The following is a 21,173-nucleotide window of genomic DNA, read 5'->3' as shown; positions in this document are numbered from 1 at the left end:
AAGCACTTAAAGAAGGTCACCTCTTCCAGCTTTTAGCCATTCATGGTTGTATCTGTACTGGTGTTGGTCGTGCTGTTCACAATGATTTTCGACTTCAACTTGCGGAACTTCATTCCGTAAGCTCCTGCTCTTTCATGGAGTCTGTTGGTGAGGTCTTGAAGTTCACTGCTGGGGAAAGCTATGAGGTAAATCAGGGCCCTCGTTTGGCCGTTTTTGGGGCCGAAATTGAGGTCAATCAGGGCCCTCGTTTGGCCGTTTTTGGGGCCGAAATTCGGACCCTAAAATAGTATACTTTTTTCCCCTATTTCAACTAAAAATTCCCCCCTCCAATTTTTTATATATTTTTTAAAAACTTTTATACCTATTTTGCCAGCTGGTATCGTGCTATGAACCTTTGATTACATGTAAAACTATATTTATGTAAATTACATTAAAATATAGCAATTTAAAGTGTTGAATGGTTGGTGATAAGATCTTCTAAAATTCCCCATTTTTGCCCAAAATGAAGCGAAATTCCCCCCTCTAAGGGCCCCAGCCCCAATCCCCCAAAGTGTAGCAAGGGCCCTGTAAATGTCATCAGTGAATTCCAACTTGAGTTTTCCACCGATGGAGATAGAGGTGTCTTTGAGAGTCTCCTGTATATCTTCTAATGGAAAAGATTAAACAGGACGGAGAAGAGCAGATATCCCTGACAGACGCCCACAGATGTCCCGAAGAAGCCACCTTTCTGTCCATTGTGAAACATGTTAAATACCGGTAATTCTCTGCTGAGGTTTCCATGGAGTTATTGTTTGATTTGCCAATACTGAATCCTCCAATTTTTTTAATGATGACTCTGTCATTGAAGATCTGTTCCACTGTACGCAGCCCTGCTCTGAAATAAGCCTGCTCTTGAGCAAGTACCCTATCAGCCTTACTTTTCTATCGATTGAGGAGTATGACTTTGCTGGGTTGATAGCTGAGGCTGATTGTGCGTTACTTCTTGCACAGTTTGAGGTTGTTCTTTTTTAGGTAGGATGATTAACAGAGAATGGGCCCACTTTTTGAGCCACTAAGTCTCCTCCTTTTGGCATAGTGCTGTAATTGCTACTATCACTGCCTCTTCTCCGTGCTTAATCAGCTCGGATGGGAGGTTTTCCACTCCTGGAGATTCTCAGAGAACCCTTAGTGCACAGCTTAAGGTTGTTCTTTTTAGGTAGGATGATAACAGAGAATGGGTCCACTTCTTGAGCCACTTAAGTCTCCTCCTTTTGGCATAGTGCTGTAATTGCTGCTATCATTGCCTCACCATCATCATCATCATCATCATCATCATCATCATCATCATCATCATCATCATCATCATCATCATCATCATCATCATCGTCATCATCATCATCATCGTCATCATCATCATAATCATCATCACCACCATCATAATCATCACCACCACCATCATCATCATCATCATCATCATCATCATCATCATCAGGGCCGTACCCAGGATTTTTTTACTGGGGGGGCCCAACAGGGGAAGGGTCCCCCCTCCCTATATATATACTTTTTTTAATTTGGCACTTTGCAAGGTGAATTTTAATGCTTATAAAAAAACGTATTTTGTGATATGAATTAATGGAATATAACAAGTAAATCAGCACATTTCGGAAGTCTTAAGCTTTAAACATTGGTGTGAATTCACAACAATATTAAAAGCTTTAGATTTCCGAAACTTACAGGTTTAAAATGACGATTATCCACATCAACTCTCGTATTGCTTCCACCATTTTTTTCACAAATCAATAACGTCACAGGTTTTTTTTAAATCTGATATTTCGGGAAAGACCTTGCCATTTTTGAGGAAAAAAAAAGCGCGAAACGCCTAATTTTTTGGGGAAATAATGAAAGTCTTAAATCATCAATTTAACATATTTTACTGTTTTCAAACAAATTCAAGGAAAGATATTATTTAATAATACAATATTTTCCTACACTGGATCAGATTAATTTATATAATGAGATTGATTTGTTGTTTCAATTTTCATTTTTTTACCAATGAGCCATTAATAGGTTGATATTACTCAATTCTCGGTACTCAATTATTTTAAATACTGAATTCTGCCAAATTCTTATCTGTTGCTCGGCATATTTATGAATCTGTTTTTCTTTTAAACAAACATGTTAATTATCTCATCGTAGTCTTTTTCAGTGATTTCCTTTCAAAAATTATAATTACTCAGTTTTAATAATTTTGTCAGTGTTTTTGTTCCGGTTCAAATTTAGGGCCCTATTCTCAATGTAAAAAGTATATATTGGGACCTAAAAATTCCCAATAAAAGGTTTCAAAAAAAAAAAAAAACTTTTAGAAGGGAAAATTATGTCTAGGGCCTTCTCAAAGAAGGAAAAAAACTTGTGTAGGCAATAATCAGACCATAGTCTACGAACTCCTGTAGCAGTTGCTTCCATTCGCTGCACGTATCAAAATACATGTTACATCAACCATTGATAGATTAAGCATTCATGATCACAATGGGGGACTGATCGGGGATGTGTGTACAAGGCGATAACAAAACATTGCCTAGAGGCTTATCTCGATTGGCGAGCGTTAATCCCCTTGTTTATCAGGGACAATAAAACATAGCTGCTCTTTTGTTTTGAGCAAACGTGTACTGTGGGCCCTTGCACGAGAAAAAAAATGCAGTGGACTGATTATTAAAAAAAATCATAGTTTGACAGCCAGCTGGGGGGGGGGGGGGCCCGGGCCCCTGGCCTGGGTACGGGCCTGATCATCATCATCATCATCATCATCACATAATCATCAGCATCATCAAAATCATCATCATAGTTGCAGGAAATTTCAAAGCAAATATGCATAGGATGTTTATTAATTGAACGCAGAATAAAAGCCTGAACCCCAAAAGGCACATTTGCATAGGGGAAATGACTGTGTAAATGTGGTGTGGTCATATTATGGAGAAAATCGCATTCTATACATAGATGGTGACGTCACTACTGTAGTAAAAAGTAAGGTCACTTCCAACAGCCTTGCTATTGGGCTAGCTCTTTAGCGACGTGGTTAAAGTGTCTGACTACTTCTCTGGAGGTCGTGGGTTCAATCCCCGGCCTGAGTTCAGTATTTGCACATTAATGGCGACGCGGTTAAAAGGTACTGTGAATGCGGGAGTCGGTCTGGGCTGTTTAATGGTTTCTGGTAGGCCCATGCGGTAGCAAGACATGCTGTAGCGGGCGTGTCTGGGCCTTGAATCATTAAAAAGGGGAGGAGTGTAGTAAAAAGTAAGGTCACTTCCAACAGCCTTGCTGTTGGGCTAGCTCTTTAGCGACGTGGTTAAAGTGTCTGACTACTTCTCTGGGTGTAGTGGGTTAATTCCCCGGCCTGAGCTCAGTATTTGCACATTACTACGTTATTATCACTAAGACCGGTGTGTACACAATGGAGAAAATCGAATATGATGTCCGCATATTTTGTCCGCTTTAAGGTCATCTCAACCTGATTGTGATGGAGTCTTAGTTTGCATATGAAATAGAAAATCTGCATTATTTGAAGACCATTAATGCAATCATGCAACTAATTATTGGGTTCAGAAATACGACATTTGCCAATATATGTCTATGATAATATCGTCTGCTCCCCTTTCTCTTCTTTTCTCTTTGGGTTCCATGTTTGCATCCGGGCTATTAAAACCGGAAGTTTTGAATTGTTTTTGAAGAGCAAACAACGCTATTATTCACTCACGATTGTGGTAAGATTGATAATCATTTACTCACTCCATGATGTCAACTAATGGAAGAACAGATATATTTATATCCTTGTTATCGAACATGATCGATAAGAAACACTGTCATTTAAAGAGAACCGTTTTAACAACCTCCAAAATGCATAACTCTAAACTCTATTTCTCAAAATTAGATTGACAACTATTTCACAGTTGTGAAATTATATGACAACTCAAAATGATACTACAAATGTCAATAAACTGGTCACAAAAATATATAAGTCAACGAAAATGCACTATTTAGCGAAAATTTGATCTGGAACAAACTGTTAATACCATGAGTACAACGATTTGAGTTGCAGAATGTGTTTTTGTTTACCTATAAAAGCTAATGACATATTTACTCGGAAGTGTTCCATACACATGCAAATGAACTTTTTATGAATGTTAACAAGAATAAAGGGTAAATTTTACTGCTCATTTTTCTTTTAAGATCACTTTTATTTTTCAGATTTTAATTCTAGGAAATAAATAAACTTGTACTCTTTTATTATTTGCCAGACATTCAGACCGGCAACACAGCATTTTCAAGCAGGCATGTCATAAAAATGTCGGTCAGGTCTGATAGTCCTGTATTTTGGGAATGTCTGACTGTTGTAATGTTTCCAACTAAAAGTGTAGCTATTGGTAACGTCCCAGTACACCAGTCTTTTGCACATCGTGAAATTTGATGTAACCTAAGTCAATAAAGATGTCGAACAGATTTCAAATATTTACACTGTCCCAAATTTCAAAATGAACATGTTAGCCAGTATAGTGTGTTGAATCATGGTCGTGTTTGTATAAGGTGGCATGCAAATGATAATGTCCATAGGCTGCCATTTAGGTAAATTTAATGTCGTGTTGAAGCCTATTCATCGCTTTTTTTAATTGGTAACGAACGACGTCTGTTTGGTGATGCGCACAAAATCTGTGGATAGAACTGCAATTTTGTTTATGAGGGGGAACATATTTTCTTCCAGAGCCGCCATAGCAAAAATTATCAAAGGCTCCGGGAATATGTTTTTATTGACTACCCAAATTCTCTATAATCTGAAATGACCAATAGTAGCTGTGGTGCTACTGCTGCTACCAGACACCTTAGTCACATCTGGTTTGTAACTTTTTTTCTGCATTTGTCTGAGTCTGCTTTACAATGCACAGTTGACTTTCTTGTTAGGGTTTGTTCCTTAACAGATAAACAATACTTGAAAATTAGTACATGATACATAATGTGCAATAAACTTATACCAGCCAATCAGCAATCGGATGTTCAGGATCCAGGCCTTTTCCTTTCATAAAACTTTCCCATCCTTAGAGCGAATTAGTAAAAAAAATGCATTTGATTTTTATCCTCAATTTCCAAGAAAAGAAGATTGCATCTAACAAAGTATATAACTATTATTCATATGATTGAGTTCTTCTAATTTGAATTATTATAAAGAGTAATTGTAAATTAGTTTTTTTAAAAATCAGTGCACATTCGCTAGAAAAATGCCTTATTCCAAAATTGCCAAGAAAAGGCTTTGGCTCAAATTCATCATAACTTGGAGACATCAAAACGAAGCCAATGTCCATTATTTTTCGATGATGGTTGGATCTTTCAATTCATTTACTGTTCATATTTTTTGTTGCTACAGTAATCCTTCCTTTGGCGGTTTATGTACAGTACAGGCAACGTGTACTTTGACAAAAACGCGTGTCCGCGGTGTTCAATTTTCCCGATGGGTGACATTTCGCGGGGGCGGACACGCTACTGACCGCAGTGTTCGGCGAACACCCGAAATCGCCGCGATTGCACGTCATCATTAACTGGAACACCCGTGATCACCGCAATGCCGCGCGGCCATTGATACATGTAATACCTGTCTGCGATGGTCATTCAAGAGTTTTAAATTTACATGTACATGTACAATGAACAAATGAACATAATAAACTACATGTATGTGCAAATGTATGCGTACTTAAAGTGATATTATGGGCAACTAATAGTATTTACAATATACAATGTAGGTGTATATCGTAACCGTTGTTTATTTTTTGTGTTTTCGCTCGATATACACTTGCATTTGTTAATGCAGCATCAACATAATTAAACAATATCCCGAAAAGAAAAATAATCCATTTGAATATCAACCGAACTTTCGTTTTGACAACTTACGACAGAAATGAATCGATGTACGATGCGAGTCTAAATGTAGTTTTCATGCAGATTCTTTCATACGACACAATGACACAATTTGGTTTTACGGATCATTTCAGCTTAGAGGGATGGGTGAGTCATGTAACATATCGAAAATAATAAATATTTTTTATAAACAACCGGTAACAAGATGAGTTGTAGATAATTTCAGATACCACATTCATTATAACTTATTGTTTTCACCCGTTTCTTTTCAGCTCAATTCAACAGTAACACAATGCCCATCACTTTAAATTCGGACAGCACGTAAAGTCGGAAACGTAATTAAAGCGCTTAGATCATCAAGTCTATTAACTGGTATGGTGTTAAGAAATTCAATCGCCGTTTTTTAACAACACATATCGAGTTATAAAGAAAGTGAGTATTAAATAATTTATTTGCGTCCGCCTGTACTGTCTGAAATAACGTAATGCATCAGTATGCTACGAAATTTAGAAATTGTCAACTGTCGATTGCAACGACTGCAATCGTAAACTGTTGGGTTTTTCTATTCATATACATGTATTTTAACAGATTATATTTTGTGTCTTTCAGGTTTCTTCCATTTCAGCACTGGACTCGTTTGTTGAAATAAAGTTCTTTAAGATCTTTGAAAGAAGTTCAAAATTAGTAAATATAGCATGTATATAGAGAATGATATTCCGGATCATTCTCTTTCATGCGGTATTTTTGTTAGAGTTTGTTTTGTTCGTTTGTAACTTTTTGTGCTTCTTCCCGACTTTTTCTGCTGACATTTCCGCTTGTTCTCAATGCTTTGCATGGCGAGTTGTGAACAATATCTGATGTAAGATATTTTATATTGATCTAATCAATATTTACTTTCTAACGTAGCCCATGTCATCCTTCGTTTTCAAGTTAGTTATTATTTATAAAGATTTGTTACCGGTTATAAATTTACATATCAGGTTATGAATATTTGATAACAACTCGTGATATTCGTTCATGTTGAATTAATTGTTTGTTTTTGTTTTTCCTGCGTCTTCCCCTTAGCATATAACATTGCATTATTTAATAGATAGAATCCTGTATATAACAACAACATTATAAAGTCGGTATTTATTCGAAAATAAACAGTAAATATCAAATTTATACAGTATTTACATAATTTACATTCAGTAGAAGTATTCACATGTTGTTGTTCAGAAGCGACAGAAAAATATATACAGTATTTACATAATTTACATTCAGTAGAAGTATTCACATGCTGTTGTTCAGAAGCGACAGAAGCGAAGTGTCGCATGAGGTGTTTATCTCGGGAAGCATGCCGTGCAGGTCCTCCATGTACCCGTTGATGTCGGCAGATGTGCCCGCATCTCTCCTCATTCGTCTCTCCTCTCTACCCTGGCGGCGAAGAAGTTCATTAACCTTAGGCACAACACTGTCACGCCATACATTTTCCGCCAGGGCTTCTGGATAGAACACACCGCATTTTGTTGTCGCCAATATGTTTTAGATTGATATTATGCGCATTTTCGACTGTTGAATTGAGCTGAAAAAGGGAAACTGGTCAAAATATTTAGTTAAAATATGGTAACTGACCAATTATCTACAACTCGTCTTGCTTCCAGTGGTTAATAAAAAAAAATATAATATTCGATATTTTTCATGACAGTTCAGTCCTCTAAGCCGAAATGATCCGTAAAACAAATTTGTGTCTTTGTGTCGTATGAATGAATCTGCACTAAAATGAAATTTAGGTTCACATCGTACCCCGAATCATAACGCAAGTACAATTGATATTCAAATGATTTTTTGATTTTTCCGGGATATCGTTTTAGAATGTTGATGCTGCATTCATAGATATAAGTTTATGTAAAGTGACAACACCAAAAAATAACCGACGGTTGCGATAGACACCTATAAACATTGCATATATTGTTAGATGCGCATAATATTACGTTAAATACTTAAAATATCCTTCGACCATCATGTACATAAAAATAGACTATATTTACTTGTATTCATTATCGCTTTAAAGCGGGTATATATGATTTTTATATGTGTTTAATTGTAATTGTAATACATTGATACAATATGTTACAATAACACAAAATAGGCAAGAAAAATTACACATTAAAGCCGAATTTCATAAAATGCAGCAAAGAAAATTAGCGCCCCGAGTCGATTGTGACGTACATATATTCCTACAATAACCGAAGCATTCGTCTTTGCATTAGGATCGGAGTTAGTGTTCGTGTGTCGTATGAATAGATATCGTTGCAGGAATTCAAATAAACCGTTAAACTAAGTTTAGATTCACATCGTACATGTATGGTTTACATGCTAGCGAATTCGGCTGTACAGCCGTTTTAAATTTCAGAATTAAATATCTGGCTTATTTCGCATTTTTCGACACGTTCTTCTTAACTTTTATTTTAATTTATATTTAAATATATATATAATAAGTTTATTACACATTTTATATAAATTCATAAATATTTGACAACAACGTTTATACCCGCTTTAAATGAAAGGGATCAATAATTTACGTTTATATTTAATTATTTTATTTTTAGCGAACACGATGAACACCGCGGTAGATATAATGGGTCCGCGGTGATTCGCGGTGTCCACCTTATTGAAAACAGCCCCCGCGAATATTTGATCTGAACACACATCGCGGGGGTCGTTTGGTAAGCGAACACCGTAAAATGAACACCGCGACGAGTGGCGTTTGTCAAAGTACACGTTGCCTGTACTGTATAGACACAAGTTCTCCAGCCAGTAATCATAATAAGCATCTGTCAAGATCCACCTGCATTACTGTTCGATAACTGTTAACTCCATGAGTGTTAATAGAAGATGAGTCTTTACAGCTTTGATAAAGCATCTATGTATAGCTATTTTGGACACATGGATTAGTTCAGAAACGAAAAAACACTCAACGGATCGGGCAACCAGCTTCCAATGTTCACTTAACCAACACAAACATAAATGGAATCTGTTGAAGGTCAAGTGGTTTATGTCCAAGACTGCCATGCCTGCTACCACCATGATAAAAATATGTGTCTTTTGTGGAGAACAGCTCAAAACAAAAACTTGATTAAAATCTGTTTTCAAACCAGAAGCAGAAGTTTTGAAATGACAATTGTAGCCAAAAGTTACACTGCGCTATTTTATTCACCAGAGTTTGTGATCGTCTAGTCTGTTGCAGGCTTTTGAAAGTTTGTAGTGTATAACACATTTATTATGCTCCCCCAAATTTTTTTCATGGCCAGAATTATAGTACACGGCAGCTGTGTCGAGTTTTCACGCGGCGTATCGCCGAGGCACTCGTAATCGATCTGCGCAACGACGCTGAGTCTGTTTTAACGTCGCGTACTTTCGTGGAGTAAATCCGCCGCAAACGTACGCGGTGGGTTGAGTGAAAAGATATATACCTACATGTACATTTGCGTAGCATAGAAACCTAGATTTACGCTACTTTCATATTTATTATTTTCAGGTTTTAATAAGTGATATGGCACGTAATGGGCGTTAACAAATTATCGTTGAATAAATTAAACACAATGTTAATGTTTCGTTCGATTCTGAAATGAGCTTTATAAAATTTATAATCCGAAACACGCTTCCGAATTTTAATGCCAGTGCGACATTAACAAATTCTAGCGTCAAATAAACAGTGCTAAAATATCCTTTGTCTCCATAAAAGCGCTCGTTATATGCACATGAACAATGTCGCATGGAAAGTTTGGGTGTATTTTGTGTTGTATAAAAACATGTACATCACGTCAGGCGATTATTGCGTGTTCAGTGGAGAAAAAAAGCGCCCCGATTGGACATTATTTCATCACATCTTTAAATAGTAACAAATGCCAAAATGTATTTGATACTTAAGAATAATTGCGAATGTGTGTGTGTCTTGAGCACTTTTAACGTAAATATTTACCTGAATTTGCTTTAAAACTGGAATATACGGGATTATCGGGTAATGATTAGCGATATCAACTGTATAATATAAACAAAATGATACTACTTTATATTCGTATAGTCAAACAATAGTGATAATAAGCTGATAATTAACAAAACAACAATTAAGTGTTGGTTATTGATGTGGCTTCGAACTGCTAATTGTCTCAGCTAAAATATAATAGCAAAAACAACAAGCAATTATAAATCCACCACCTGCTGGAGCCTTGACCACTTGTATGTGCCAAAACATTATTACGCGACATTGTTTTTATGCTAATACATGTTGTCGTAAAAATTAAACCCAAAACGAATATGTTTGTTGATCATTTAATATAAAGACAATAATCATACGGCGCAATAATGCACACAAAGTAACTAAAAATACTTTAGCCGATTCTAAAAATGACAATGGCAAATGATTATTGGAATTTAATTAATACATGCCCGTGATAAGCGTATTTTGATTTTATAAATTCGATTTTTTTATTCGCATTCATTTAAAAAAATAATTGTTTCTATCTGGATGACAGCAATTTCTTTAGAAACAGGAATGCAATCACTAACTAGAAATGGCGCGGCAGAGGCCGACGCGTATCCCCACGCCGAATGTTTGACCTAGGTGTGCCCCAGGGTTGGTAATGGGGCCATGCATAGCTGAGATTGACCGTATTGTCATAAGAGAAGTTCATCATCAATTAGAAGTGAATTGGTGTAGAAATGAAGAAATTATAGTAAAAGGCAATTTTGGGTGGGTGTGGTCTATGTGGGCGGGGCACCCCAGGGTTGGTAATGGGGCCATGCATAGTTGAGATTGACTGTATTGTCATAAGAGAAGTTCAATATCAATTTGAAGTGAATCGGTGTAGAAATGAAGAAATTATAGTAAAGGCAATTTTGGGTGGGTGTGGTCTATGTGGGCGGGGCCCCAGGGTTGGTTATGGGGCCATGCATAGTTGAGATTGACCCTAATGTCATAAGAGAAGTTCAGTATCAATTTGAAGTGAATCCGTGTAGAAATGAAAAAAGTATAGTAAATGGAATTTTTTGGTGGGTGTGGCCTATGTGGGCGGGCGCCCCAGGGTTGGGATTGGGGCCATGCATAGTTGAGATTGACCCTAATGTCATAATAAAAGTTCAGTATCAATTTGAAGTGAATCCGTGTAGAAATGAAAAAATTATAGTAAATGGAAATTTTTGGTGGGTGTGGCCTATGTGGGCGGGGCGCCCCAGGGTTGGGAATGGGGCCATGCATGGTTGAGATTGACCGTATTGTCATAAGAGAGGTCCAGTATCAATTTGAAGTGAATCGGTGTAGAAATAAAGAAGTAAATGTAAAATAACCTAAAAAAATGAGTGATAATTTCTGACGCGGCCCCACCCCAGCCGCTATAACTTTTGACCCAGGGGTCAGATCAAAATTCCAAATAGTGCAGGGTCGCACATATGCTCATAGCTACCATGTGTGTAAGTTTCAAGGTTCTAGTGCTTTTAGTGTAGGAGGAGATAGTGGCCAGGACGGACGGACAGACGGACGGACGGACGGCGGAGATAACCACAATATCCCCACCTTTTTTTCAAAAAGCGTGGGGATAAAAACAAAACAACAGCATGCTTTTTTATTAGCTCACCTGAGCACAACGTGCTCATGGGTTGTGCTCATGGTGAGCTATTATGATCGCCTTTTGTCCGTCGTGCGTCGTCAACATTTACCTTGTTAACACTCTAGAGACCACATTTATTGTCCAATCTTCATGAAACTTACTCAGAACATGTGTCCCAATAATATCTTGGACAAGTTCGAAAATGGTTCCGGTTGATTGAAAAACATGGCCGCCAGGGGGCGTGGCAGTTTTATATATAGCAAACCTTGTTAACACTCTAGAAGTCACATTTATTGTCAGATATTCATGAAACTTTGTCAGAACATGTGTCCCAATAATATCCTTGACGAGTTCGAAAATGGTTCCGGGTGGTTGAAAAACATGGCCGCCAGGGGGCGTGGCAGTTTTCCTTATATGGCTATAGTAAAACCTTGTTAACACTCTAGAAGTCACATTTTTAGTCCAATCTTCATGAAATATTGTCAGAACATGTGTGCCAATAATATCTTGGACGAGTTCGAAAATGGTTCTGGTTGATTGAAAAACATGGCCGCCAGGGGGCGTGGCAGTTTTCCTTATATGGCTATAGTAAAACCTTGTTAACACTCTAGAAGTCACATTTTTAGTCCAATCTTTATGAAACTTGGTCAAAACATTTGTCCCAATAATATCTTGGACGAGTTCGAAAATGTTTCCAGTTGAATGAAAAACATGGCCGACATGGGGCGGGGCAGTTTTCCTAATATGGCTTTACTGTATGGTAAAACCTTGTTAACACTCTAGAAGTCACATTTGTGGTCCAATGCTCATGAAACTTGGTCGGAATATTTGAACTAATAATATCTGGGCTAAGTTCAAAAATGGTTGAGATCAGTAAAAAAGCAAGGCGTTTTTCCTTAAATGGCTATTTACTACAAAACCTTGTTAACACTCTAGAAGTCACATTTATTATCCAATCTTTATGAAACTTGATCTGAACATTTGTTCTAACAATAGCTTGAGTGAGTTTAAAAATGGTTATGGTTTGTTGAAAAACATGGCCGCCAGGGGGGGGGGCAGTTGTCCTTATATGGCTTTAGTGAAAACTTGTTGACACTATATTAGCCACATTTATTGGCCAATCTTCATGAAACTTGGTCAGAACATTTGTTCCAATAAAATTTTGCCAGAGATTGAAGCTGGGTCATATGAGCTCAAAAACTAGGTCACAAGGTGAAATATAAAAAAAACATGTTAAAAGTCACTTTTTGGTCCAAAATAATCTTCATGAATCAGCTTGCATTTTTTTCAGAATAGTCTAGTTCCTTTGGCTTTCAGGTGAGCGCCTTAGGGCCTGATGGCCTTCTTGTTAACTAGTTTATCTATTTTGAATCAGCGCACATTAAATTGATTATGATTTCAAATATTATTGTTATTGTTCTTTTAAATTTCTTTTACTAACTTATCATTTTAAAAAGATTTTTGAAGATGCGCATCGATTCGGCGTCATGTCGCGGAGCGCGGCTTGCTTCGGCATGTTTCGGCGGACAGATGCGAAGCTTCGCGGCGAAATGCAACTTGCCGCCGCATACTGACGCGGCTTCAACGGCCATCTCGGTATCGATTCGTTGCGCCTTGCCGCCACGGATCGCGAAATATGCTTGTTCCGCGTTGGCTGTACTGTAGTAGCCACTTTGTCTGTCCGTCCGTCTTTCCGTGTGTCCGTCTGTGCACAATTTTTGTCCAGGCTATTTCTCAGCAACTAATGACCGGAATTCAATGAAACTTTATGAGAAGCTTCACTACCAAGAGGAGATGTGCATTTTATCAGCGGGTTCTGGTCGGATGATTTTTTACAGAGTTATGGCCCTTTGAAATTTTCCATTAACTGTACATATAGTGCAATTCTTGTCCAGGCCATTTCTCAGCAACTAATGACCGGAATTCAATAAAAATTTATGGGAAGCATCACTACCAAAAGGAGATGTGCATATTATCAGCGGGTTCTGGTCGGATGATTTTTCACAGAGTTATGGCCCTTTGAAATTTTCCATTAACTGTACATATAGTGCAATTCATGTCCGGGCTATTTCTCAGCAACTAATGACCGGAATTCAATGAAACTTTATGGGAAGCTTCACTACCAAGAGGGGATGTGCATGTTATCAGCCAATTCTCGTCGGATGATTTTTCACAGAGTTATGGCCCTTTGAAATTTTCCATTGTACATATAGTGCAATTCGTGTCCAAGCTATTTCTCAGCAACTTATTACGGGAATTCAATGAAACTTTATGGGAAGCTTCACTACCAAGAGGAGATGTGCATATTATCAGCCGGTTCTGGTCGGATGATTTGTCACAGATACGGCCCTTTGAAATTTTTTATAAACTGTACATATAGTGCAATTCTTGTCCCGGCTATTTCTCCCCAACTACTGAGTCCAAAAAAAAAAAGGTCCGTTTCCGGTCTCCTCGGAAAAAAAAAATATATATATATATGAAATTATTCTCGGTTTGAGAAATACGGTATAGTATGGTTTAATACGTGTTATTTAGAAGAGAGATTATGGTAATGGTTTAGCGCGTATAATGCACGGGTTTTGTGTGCATGTTTTAGCGCGAAAGCGCACGAGTTTTTCGTTTTGGGGTATATATGATTTGCACATCTAGTGAGACGCCATTCGAGGGTTGTTTTTGACAGGCAAAGTTATGGAGCAAGAAAACGAAAGGGTGATAACCCCGCCCGCCCGCCCTTAATGAACATATGTATGGTTAAATAATTGGTTACATTGCTTTTATGTTTATAATTTTGCTAATAAAGTCTATATTTAGTATATTTTCAGTTCGGTTTTTAGTCCATGTGAGATGGGATCTTAACACGACCCGATTTCTTTATTAGGAAAGACGATGGGTGTATTTTCATTTAAGTCTGAAGTTTTCTTGATTATTTTGACTCATTTGTTACTTAATATTGTGTCTGAATGAGGTCTTTTAAGTTATGGGTGTCGTGTTTTTCGAGACTCTCACTTCCTGGAGATAGTACCGCCAGCATACTTATTGAAATATTGGTATGTTTAAATGTCAAGTGTTATTATTTTTTGTTGTCGTTCGTAATGAACGTTTAATTTTAAAGACATTTTTATTGTACGATTACTTAATATTTTCATTTTGGTGTGACTGGTTAGATGTTGAAGTCTGTTTAATATAGCTGTTAAATTCGTCATATGCATTTATATATTTCTCGGAATATTTATGATTTATCAACATTCTTTATAGATGCTTTATGGATTTTATGGTTTGAGTGATTTGTTTGTTTCTTGCTGATGTCCGGGGTGTGTGCAGGATGCTTTTGATGTTTGTTTGTTATGTTAACTTGCGCAATGAATTGATAATGTTTTAATTACATTTTTTACTATAAAATACTTAATGTTACAGTATCTTAATAGCTGCTTATTTGTAGATTTCTCTAAATTAGAGGTTTCGGGAGGTGATGAAGGCACCTAGACACCGGTCTCGAGCCATGGGTCCTCATACGTCCCCCTGCCATTAAAAGAAAAAATAAGAAAACAAAAATGGCAGTAGGGTTGCGTATCCCGCTCGCGGTTTTACCTGAATCGTTTATTACTACTGAGTATTGTATGGGGTGTACGTGAAGTCATGTACACTTCTCTTGATTGGTGGTGGTAGATGAATCTTGCAGATATTAGCAGCTTCTTTGAACAAATTAATGTTTCACATTTGTTAATTTATAATATTTAAGCAAGTTAGCGTGATTGATGGGCATTGGGGGCGTCCTGTGTGCACTGTGGGCATCGGCGGGGATCAGTTTATTCAAACAGTAACTCTTTTTTGAGATATATACTTGACGTCTAATTGTTATGAATACATTTGCACTTTTTCACATGACACACATGTGTATGTGAAGTATTCATAATTACATGCCCTACAGCATTTAAATAGTATCGTTTCAGTTCTTTATACACCTGAGCAAAGATGTTACACCGTTTCCAGTCGTCTCGAGATTCCACAACTGAGCGGTGCCGTTGAGGTCTATATCCATTGCGCATACAACATATACGGGCTTCAGAAGAATTGTTTTTTGCATTTATTTGTTGAAAGTCCTGTCAAATACAAGCACTCACTCCTATTTTGTCTTTTGTTTATTATTTGTTTGATAATGATAATGATGATGATATGGGTTATAAAGATGATGAGATTTTAATAGTATTTTGAGAATAGAGAATAATAAATTTACTCATAACTATGAGTAAGTGTTGTTTGCTTGATATTTCATCTTATATTGATAAATATATGTATAATATTTGCTTTGTTTGCTTTTTTCCATTTTTATTGCAGAATGTTTTAATAAAATGTTTAAAACAAGTACAAAATTTTATTTTTTTTCGGCACCCCATTAAAAAGTTAAGGGTCGGCGCCGATTCGGGAGACACGGTCGGGCGACTGAAAACTGACCTTTTTTTTTTTGGGCCTGATTGGAATACAATGAAGCTTTATGGGAAGCTTAACTATCTTGAGGAGATGCGCTGGTCATTTGTGGGTTCTGGTTAGATGATTTATTTAGAGAGTTATGGCCCTTTGAAATTGTTAAGTTGCTAAACCATCCATCGTATTATTTTGTCCAAAGTTATGCCCCTCAAGACGTTTCCTTTTATCTGAATATATAGTGCAATATTGTGAATTTTTTTTGGGGGGAGCATCACCCGTCCCAGACGGTTTCTTGTTTAAATTAGGACAAGTTTTTATGCCAGTGTTATCATTGCTGTAGGTAGTGTTTTTCGCAGGCCCTCGTTAAGTTGCACTGTGCCATTTTGCGGTACTTAAGCGCCACTTCGACCTTTTCAAAGGCAATCTGCCACACGCCCTTATTAATAACAAATTAATTGCCTGTTGACCAAATTTGTTAGCCTTGATATCTTCAAAGTCAGCGTCCATAATTGTCTGTGATGTTCCGACTGTGCTTGATTGACTCCATTATATATATATAGATGTGCATGTCTAATCTTGTATTTTAACGAACTAAATCCAGTTTTGTCAAGATTTTCTGTTTGTACGGTGCTATAATAACTTGTTTATTAATGACTGAAAGACCATGACCAAGTTAAAAGACAAACACTTTTAATCTTTAACAGCAAACAGTAAAAACTGTTATTATTAATTTTGACCATTTTTGGAATGGGCAGGGTCCCTTTGAATCAGGAATATTTGCCGCTTTTTAGCTCCACTGGCCAAAGGCCAGCAGGGCTAATGTCATGGTCCTGTGTCCGTTGTGCGTGCGTGCGTCCGTCCGTCCGTGCGCTTACTTTTCCTTTAAATATCTTCTTCTCCTAAACTACTGGTCCAATTCTGATGAAATTTCTCAGGAATGTTCCTGGGGTGAACCTCATTCAAAGTTGTTCAAATTATGCCCCTGGCGTCAAATTTGACCCTGCCCCGGGGGTCACAAAATTGAAAATTTGCTTATATAAGGCCTATTTTGTGAAAACTTTACAAAAATTCTCATCCATAACCATTGGGCCTAGGGCTACCAAATTTGGTATGTAGTGACATCTTATAGTCCACTACCAAGTTTCTTTAAATGTTGCCCCTAAATTTGACCCTGCCCTGGGGGTCAGAAAATTGAAAAATTGCTTAAATAAGGCCTATTTTGTGCAAACTTTAAAAATCTCATCAGTAACCATTGGGCCTAGGGCTACCAAATGTGGTATGTAGTGACATCATATAGTCCTCTACCAATTTTCTTCAAATTATGCCCCTGGGGTCAAATTTGACCCTGCCCGGGGTGGTCAAAAAATTGAAAATATGCTTATATAAGGCCTATTTTGTGCAAACTTTAAAAATCTTCTTGTCCATAACCGTATGGCATAGGGCTTCCAAATTTGGTTTGTAATGACTTCTAATAGTCCTCTACAAAGTTTGTTCAAATTAAGCCCCTAAGATCAAATTTCACCGTTCCCCAGGGGTCACAAAATTGAACATATTCTTATATTGGGCCCATTTTGTGCAAACTTAAAAAATCTTCATGTCCATAACCATAGGGCCTATTTCTACCAAATTCTGTTTTTAGTGACATCTAATAGTTCTCTACTAAGTTTGTTCAAATTATGCCCCTGGGGACAAATTTGACCCTGCCCTGGGGGTCACAAAAATGAACATATGCTTTAATAAGGCCTACTTTGTGCAAACTTAAAAATCTTCTTGTTCATTATTATAGAGCCTAGGGCTACTAAATTTGGTGTGTAGTGATATCTAATAGGCCTCTACCTAAAATTATTCCCCTGGGCTCAAATTTGACCCTGCCCTGAGGGTCACAAAACTGAACATATGACGTTTACCAGGGGAGATTACTGCGGCCATGTGGCTGTGACCAACAACAACATCTTGTAAACATGAGATAAAACCCTGTCATTTAGTGCCATTTTAGATCAGATGGTGACTGCTTACAAAGGAATTGAAGTAAGAAAAAGTGTTATGATTATTTCAAGAAAAGTCAATATATGATACTGCATGGTAAACTCAAACTTTGTATCCAAGAGAAGGTGTTTGAATTAATGAAGTGCAATGTTCTTAACTATCGTATATGCTGCCTTTTAATAACTAATGATTCATTGTTCCATTTGTGAATAGTAACTCATGAATTGTGGATATGATTGTTAATTGCTCAATGATCCATATATATTTCTGACCATTTTATAATTTTCTTATGAATTGATCTTGGAAGTCAAATGTATTACTTAATTAAATACATTTATAAATATAAAGAAATAATCTTTAGATTATCATAATATTAGTGTTTTTTCCAGGAGGGCAAAGGGGCATGGCGTATTATTTTCAAAAAGGGCATTTTAGCGCGCAGTTTAGGCAAAAAGGGCAAAAACATTTTGTGAATACCTTAATTAGGGAGAAACATGTAATCGCATCAGAGACAGTTGTGGAAAAAACATTAAATGGTAATAGATGTATTTAACTTACTATGATTCATATTAATATATTACCTTGCTATGTACATTTAAGTTCCATGCTGTATCAATAAACTGTACAGCACGACAAGCATAATAAAGCAATATATGCATATGAATCTGATTATACACAGATCCACTAACATATAAATAAAACCATGTTTGTCTTATCCCATTTTCTAACAATAATCTTGACAGATGTTTAAAATAACATTGCGAGTAAATTGATCGCTAACACACTCGTTTCCGTGACATACATCCACCGATTACAAATAAATAAATAATGTTGTTGCTATCTAAAACATTTTAATGCTTCGTTGATTATCACAGACATTTCATTAATTCCTTCTTAATGTATAATCTCCATCGTTAATTCGATTGTTTACGACGTTATTTGCCATTTTTGCCGAGTCACAATTTAATTCTGTAAAGTCCGCCATGTTGATAAAATGACAAATAATGTTAGCGACAGGTGCGCATAGCAACGTTAAATCGTATACGCGATTCGCATTTTGTTAAAGTAGTATACGTCTCAGTAATTATTTCAATAATAAGTTCTAATTATCTTAAAAACGAAAACGATAAAGAATAAATTTGTTTGTGATTTTAAATGTAATTATGCGTAAAAAATATTTGTTTTGATATAATTGAATAATGCATGCAATGCACAATCATCTTGAGCAATTTCTCCTTTTATCACAATTATTTCTACCCTACTGATCATTTCCTTCATATTCCATTACAATTTAATTATCGTCTGCAACCTCTTTCAAATTGAGAAAGTCCAAAATGTGTCGTTTGGTAAAGGGTTAAGGCACTTTGATTCCTATGGGTCTTGTGAATCAAATGCGTATATTTGATCTTCAGCATCTCAAAATATGTGAAATAGAAAGAACGACAATATCTTTTTGAGTGATAAATGATCCTACGTTATAAGCAAAGGACCTGTGCAACAATTCCCGGGCTTTTTAGTCTGTTTAGTTAACACGGTAGTAACTTTTTCCATACATAAAAAAGGTCACCCTTTCAACTTTTAAGCGCCCAGTGGGACGAGGGATAGAAAGAGAAAGTCACATGCTTAAAGTACATTTCAACCCATGCGCATTGCACGTTTTTTTCGCATAAAAAAAAACAGTGGAGCGATACAGGGCCATCATGGCCCTATTGTTTTTACAAAGGATGAACTTATAAGGCTTGATGGGAGATGAACAAAATGTTGAAATCTAAAACAATAAAATAAAAAATATTTCATTTATATTCACAATTTAAAAAAAAGTCACCCAATTTGCCAATTTTAGTCCACTAAAAAATATTTTTTCCCAATCCAAAGTGGTTTGCCCCAATTCCAAAATGGGAAAAAATATATTTTCTTAATCATTGTTCAGATCTGTTTTATATCTGTTTCAGATCTGTTGCGATGGAATCAGTTGAGACTTAAGTTTGACTACCAGCAGTTACAGAGATTTTTTTCCAAATGTATCAGGAAGCTGAAACTGTAAGTATTTATATTACAATTATATGTGGTAGATACTTAATTTAAATTGTTTTTGTCCGTGTTGTGCTCATCATGAAAGTGACAGAAGTTTTGTTGTTTATGAATACAGACTTCAGTGATTTGTTTTGCTGAAAATTACAGCCGATATTCGGCTGCTTCCCAATTGCAAAAAATGACGTTTTTTCCCAAAAAAAGACAAAATTTTCCCAATAAAGCCAATATGATTACAATGTAATTTAGCAATAATTTCGAACGAGTGCCGATCGAGCTTGTCGAGACGTCGCCGAACGACAACTGACTTACGTATTGTTCGCGAATTTAGCCGAATACGATTTTACGTTGCTATCCACAATTCTCTCTGTATTGCGGAGGATACTGACGATAGTCGATGAAACCCGATTGTAAACGCCTGTTTTTACACACGTCTAAGATGGCGGCAAGCAGACGAGAAATTTGCAATGAGCGGCGAAAATGATAAATAACATTCAAATTAACAACGGATATCATATGGTTATTACGGAATAATTTAATGCGTGTGTCAATTAACGCAAAATACAACGTTTGAGATAAAAACAACAAATATTTATAAGAAATCTTGACAGTGAATGTGCATCACGGAAATCAGTGTTGGGAAATTGGAGTTAGTCTACCGGTACTCACAAAGATAATGCATTTAAGATGAGTATCGTTCGAAAATGGAAAGAGACAAACATGATATGATTTAATATGTTAGTGGATCTGTGTATAATCAGATTCATATGCATATTCTGCTTTATTATGTTTGTCACGATTTACAGTTTACTGAAATAGCATTGAACGGAGGATGTCAAGTGCAAGATGTTGAAAGGTAAAGAAATGAAATCAATTATTTTAACTCCATTTAATACATCATTGACATAGCAAGACCACTAAAGCGTTTTTTTTTTATATATTTGTTAATGTTTTCACCATATGACATTTAATTAAAAAAAAATACTGAATTAAATTCTTACTGTTAAACAGGTTATGATTAAATGGTATATTTAAGAATCTATATAGATTATTGCAAGTTCAATATGCATGTGGAAGGATATTAACTTAACATTGTCTCCATTGTAAGAACACATTAAATTAGCACTTTATAATATAAAAATGCTGTAAAACATACTTTAATAATTTTAATTCTGTTGTTATAATCATATTTATAATGTTTCCCAATTTCATGGTTTATCGCGCTATTTTTCCCAATTTCATGGTTTATCGCGCTAATTTTCCCAA

At 36.4% G+C, this 21,173-nt stretch overlaps 1 protein-coding gene across 1 annotated transcript in view; it reads left to right on the top strand.

Annotated features, from left to right (window-relative positions):
* The first annotated feature begins 3,667 nt into the window (after positions 1-3,667).
* Positions 3,668-21,173, top strand: part of LOC127877608 (FERM domain-containing protein 4A-like) — a 181,035-nt gene continuing 163,529 nt past the window's right edge. The window contains exons 1-2 of the mRNA XM_052423693.1: positions 3,668-3,737; positions 19,829-19,916. Of these exons, the coding sequence (XP_052279653.1) occupies positions 19,896-19,916 (21 nt within the window). The 5' untranslated portion in view covers positions 3,668-3,737; positions 19,829-19,895. The remainder of the gene's footprint in view (positions 3,738-19,828; positions 19,917-21,173) is intronic.

This window comes from Dreissena polymorpha, chromosome 1, assembly GCF_020536995.1.
Source record: "Dreissena polymorpha isolate Duluth1 chromosome 1, UMN_Dpol_1.0, whole genome shotgun sequence".
In the NCBI taxonomy this organism is placed as follows: Eukaryota; Metazoa; Mollusca; class Bivalvia; order Myida; family Dreissenidae; genus Dreissena; species Dreissena polymorpha.
Note: the sequence above shows the minus strand (reverse complement) of the source record. Positions and strands in the feature narration are given on the sequence as shown.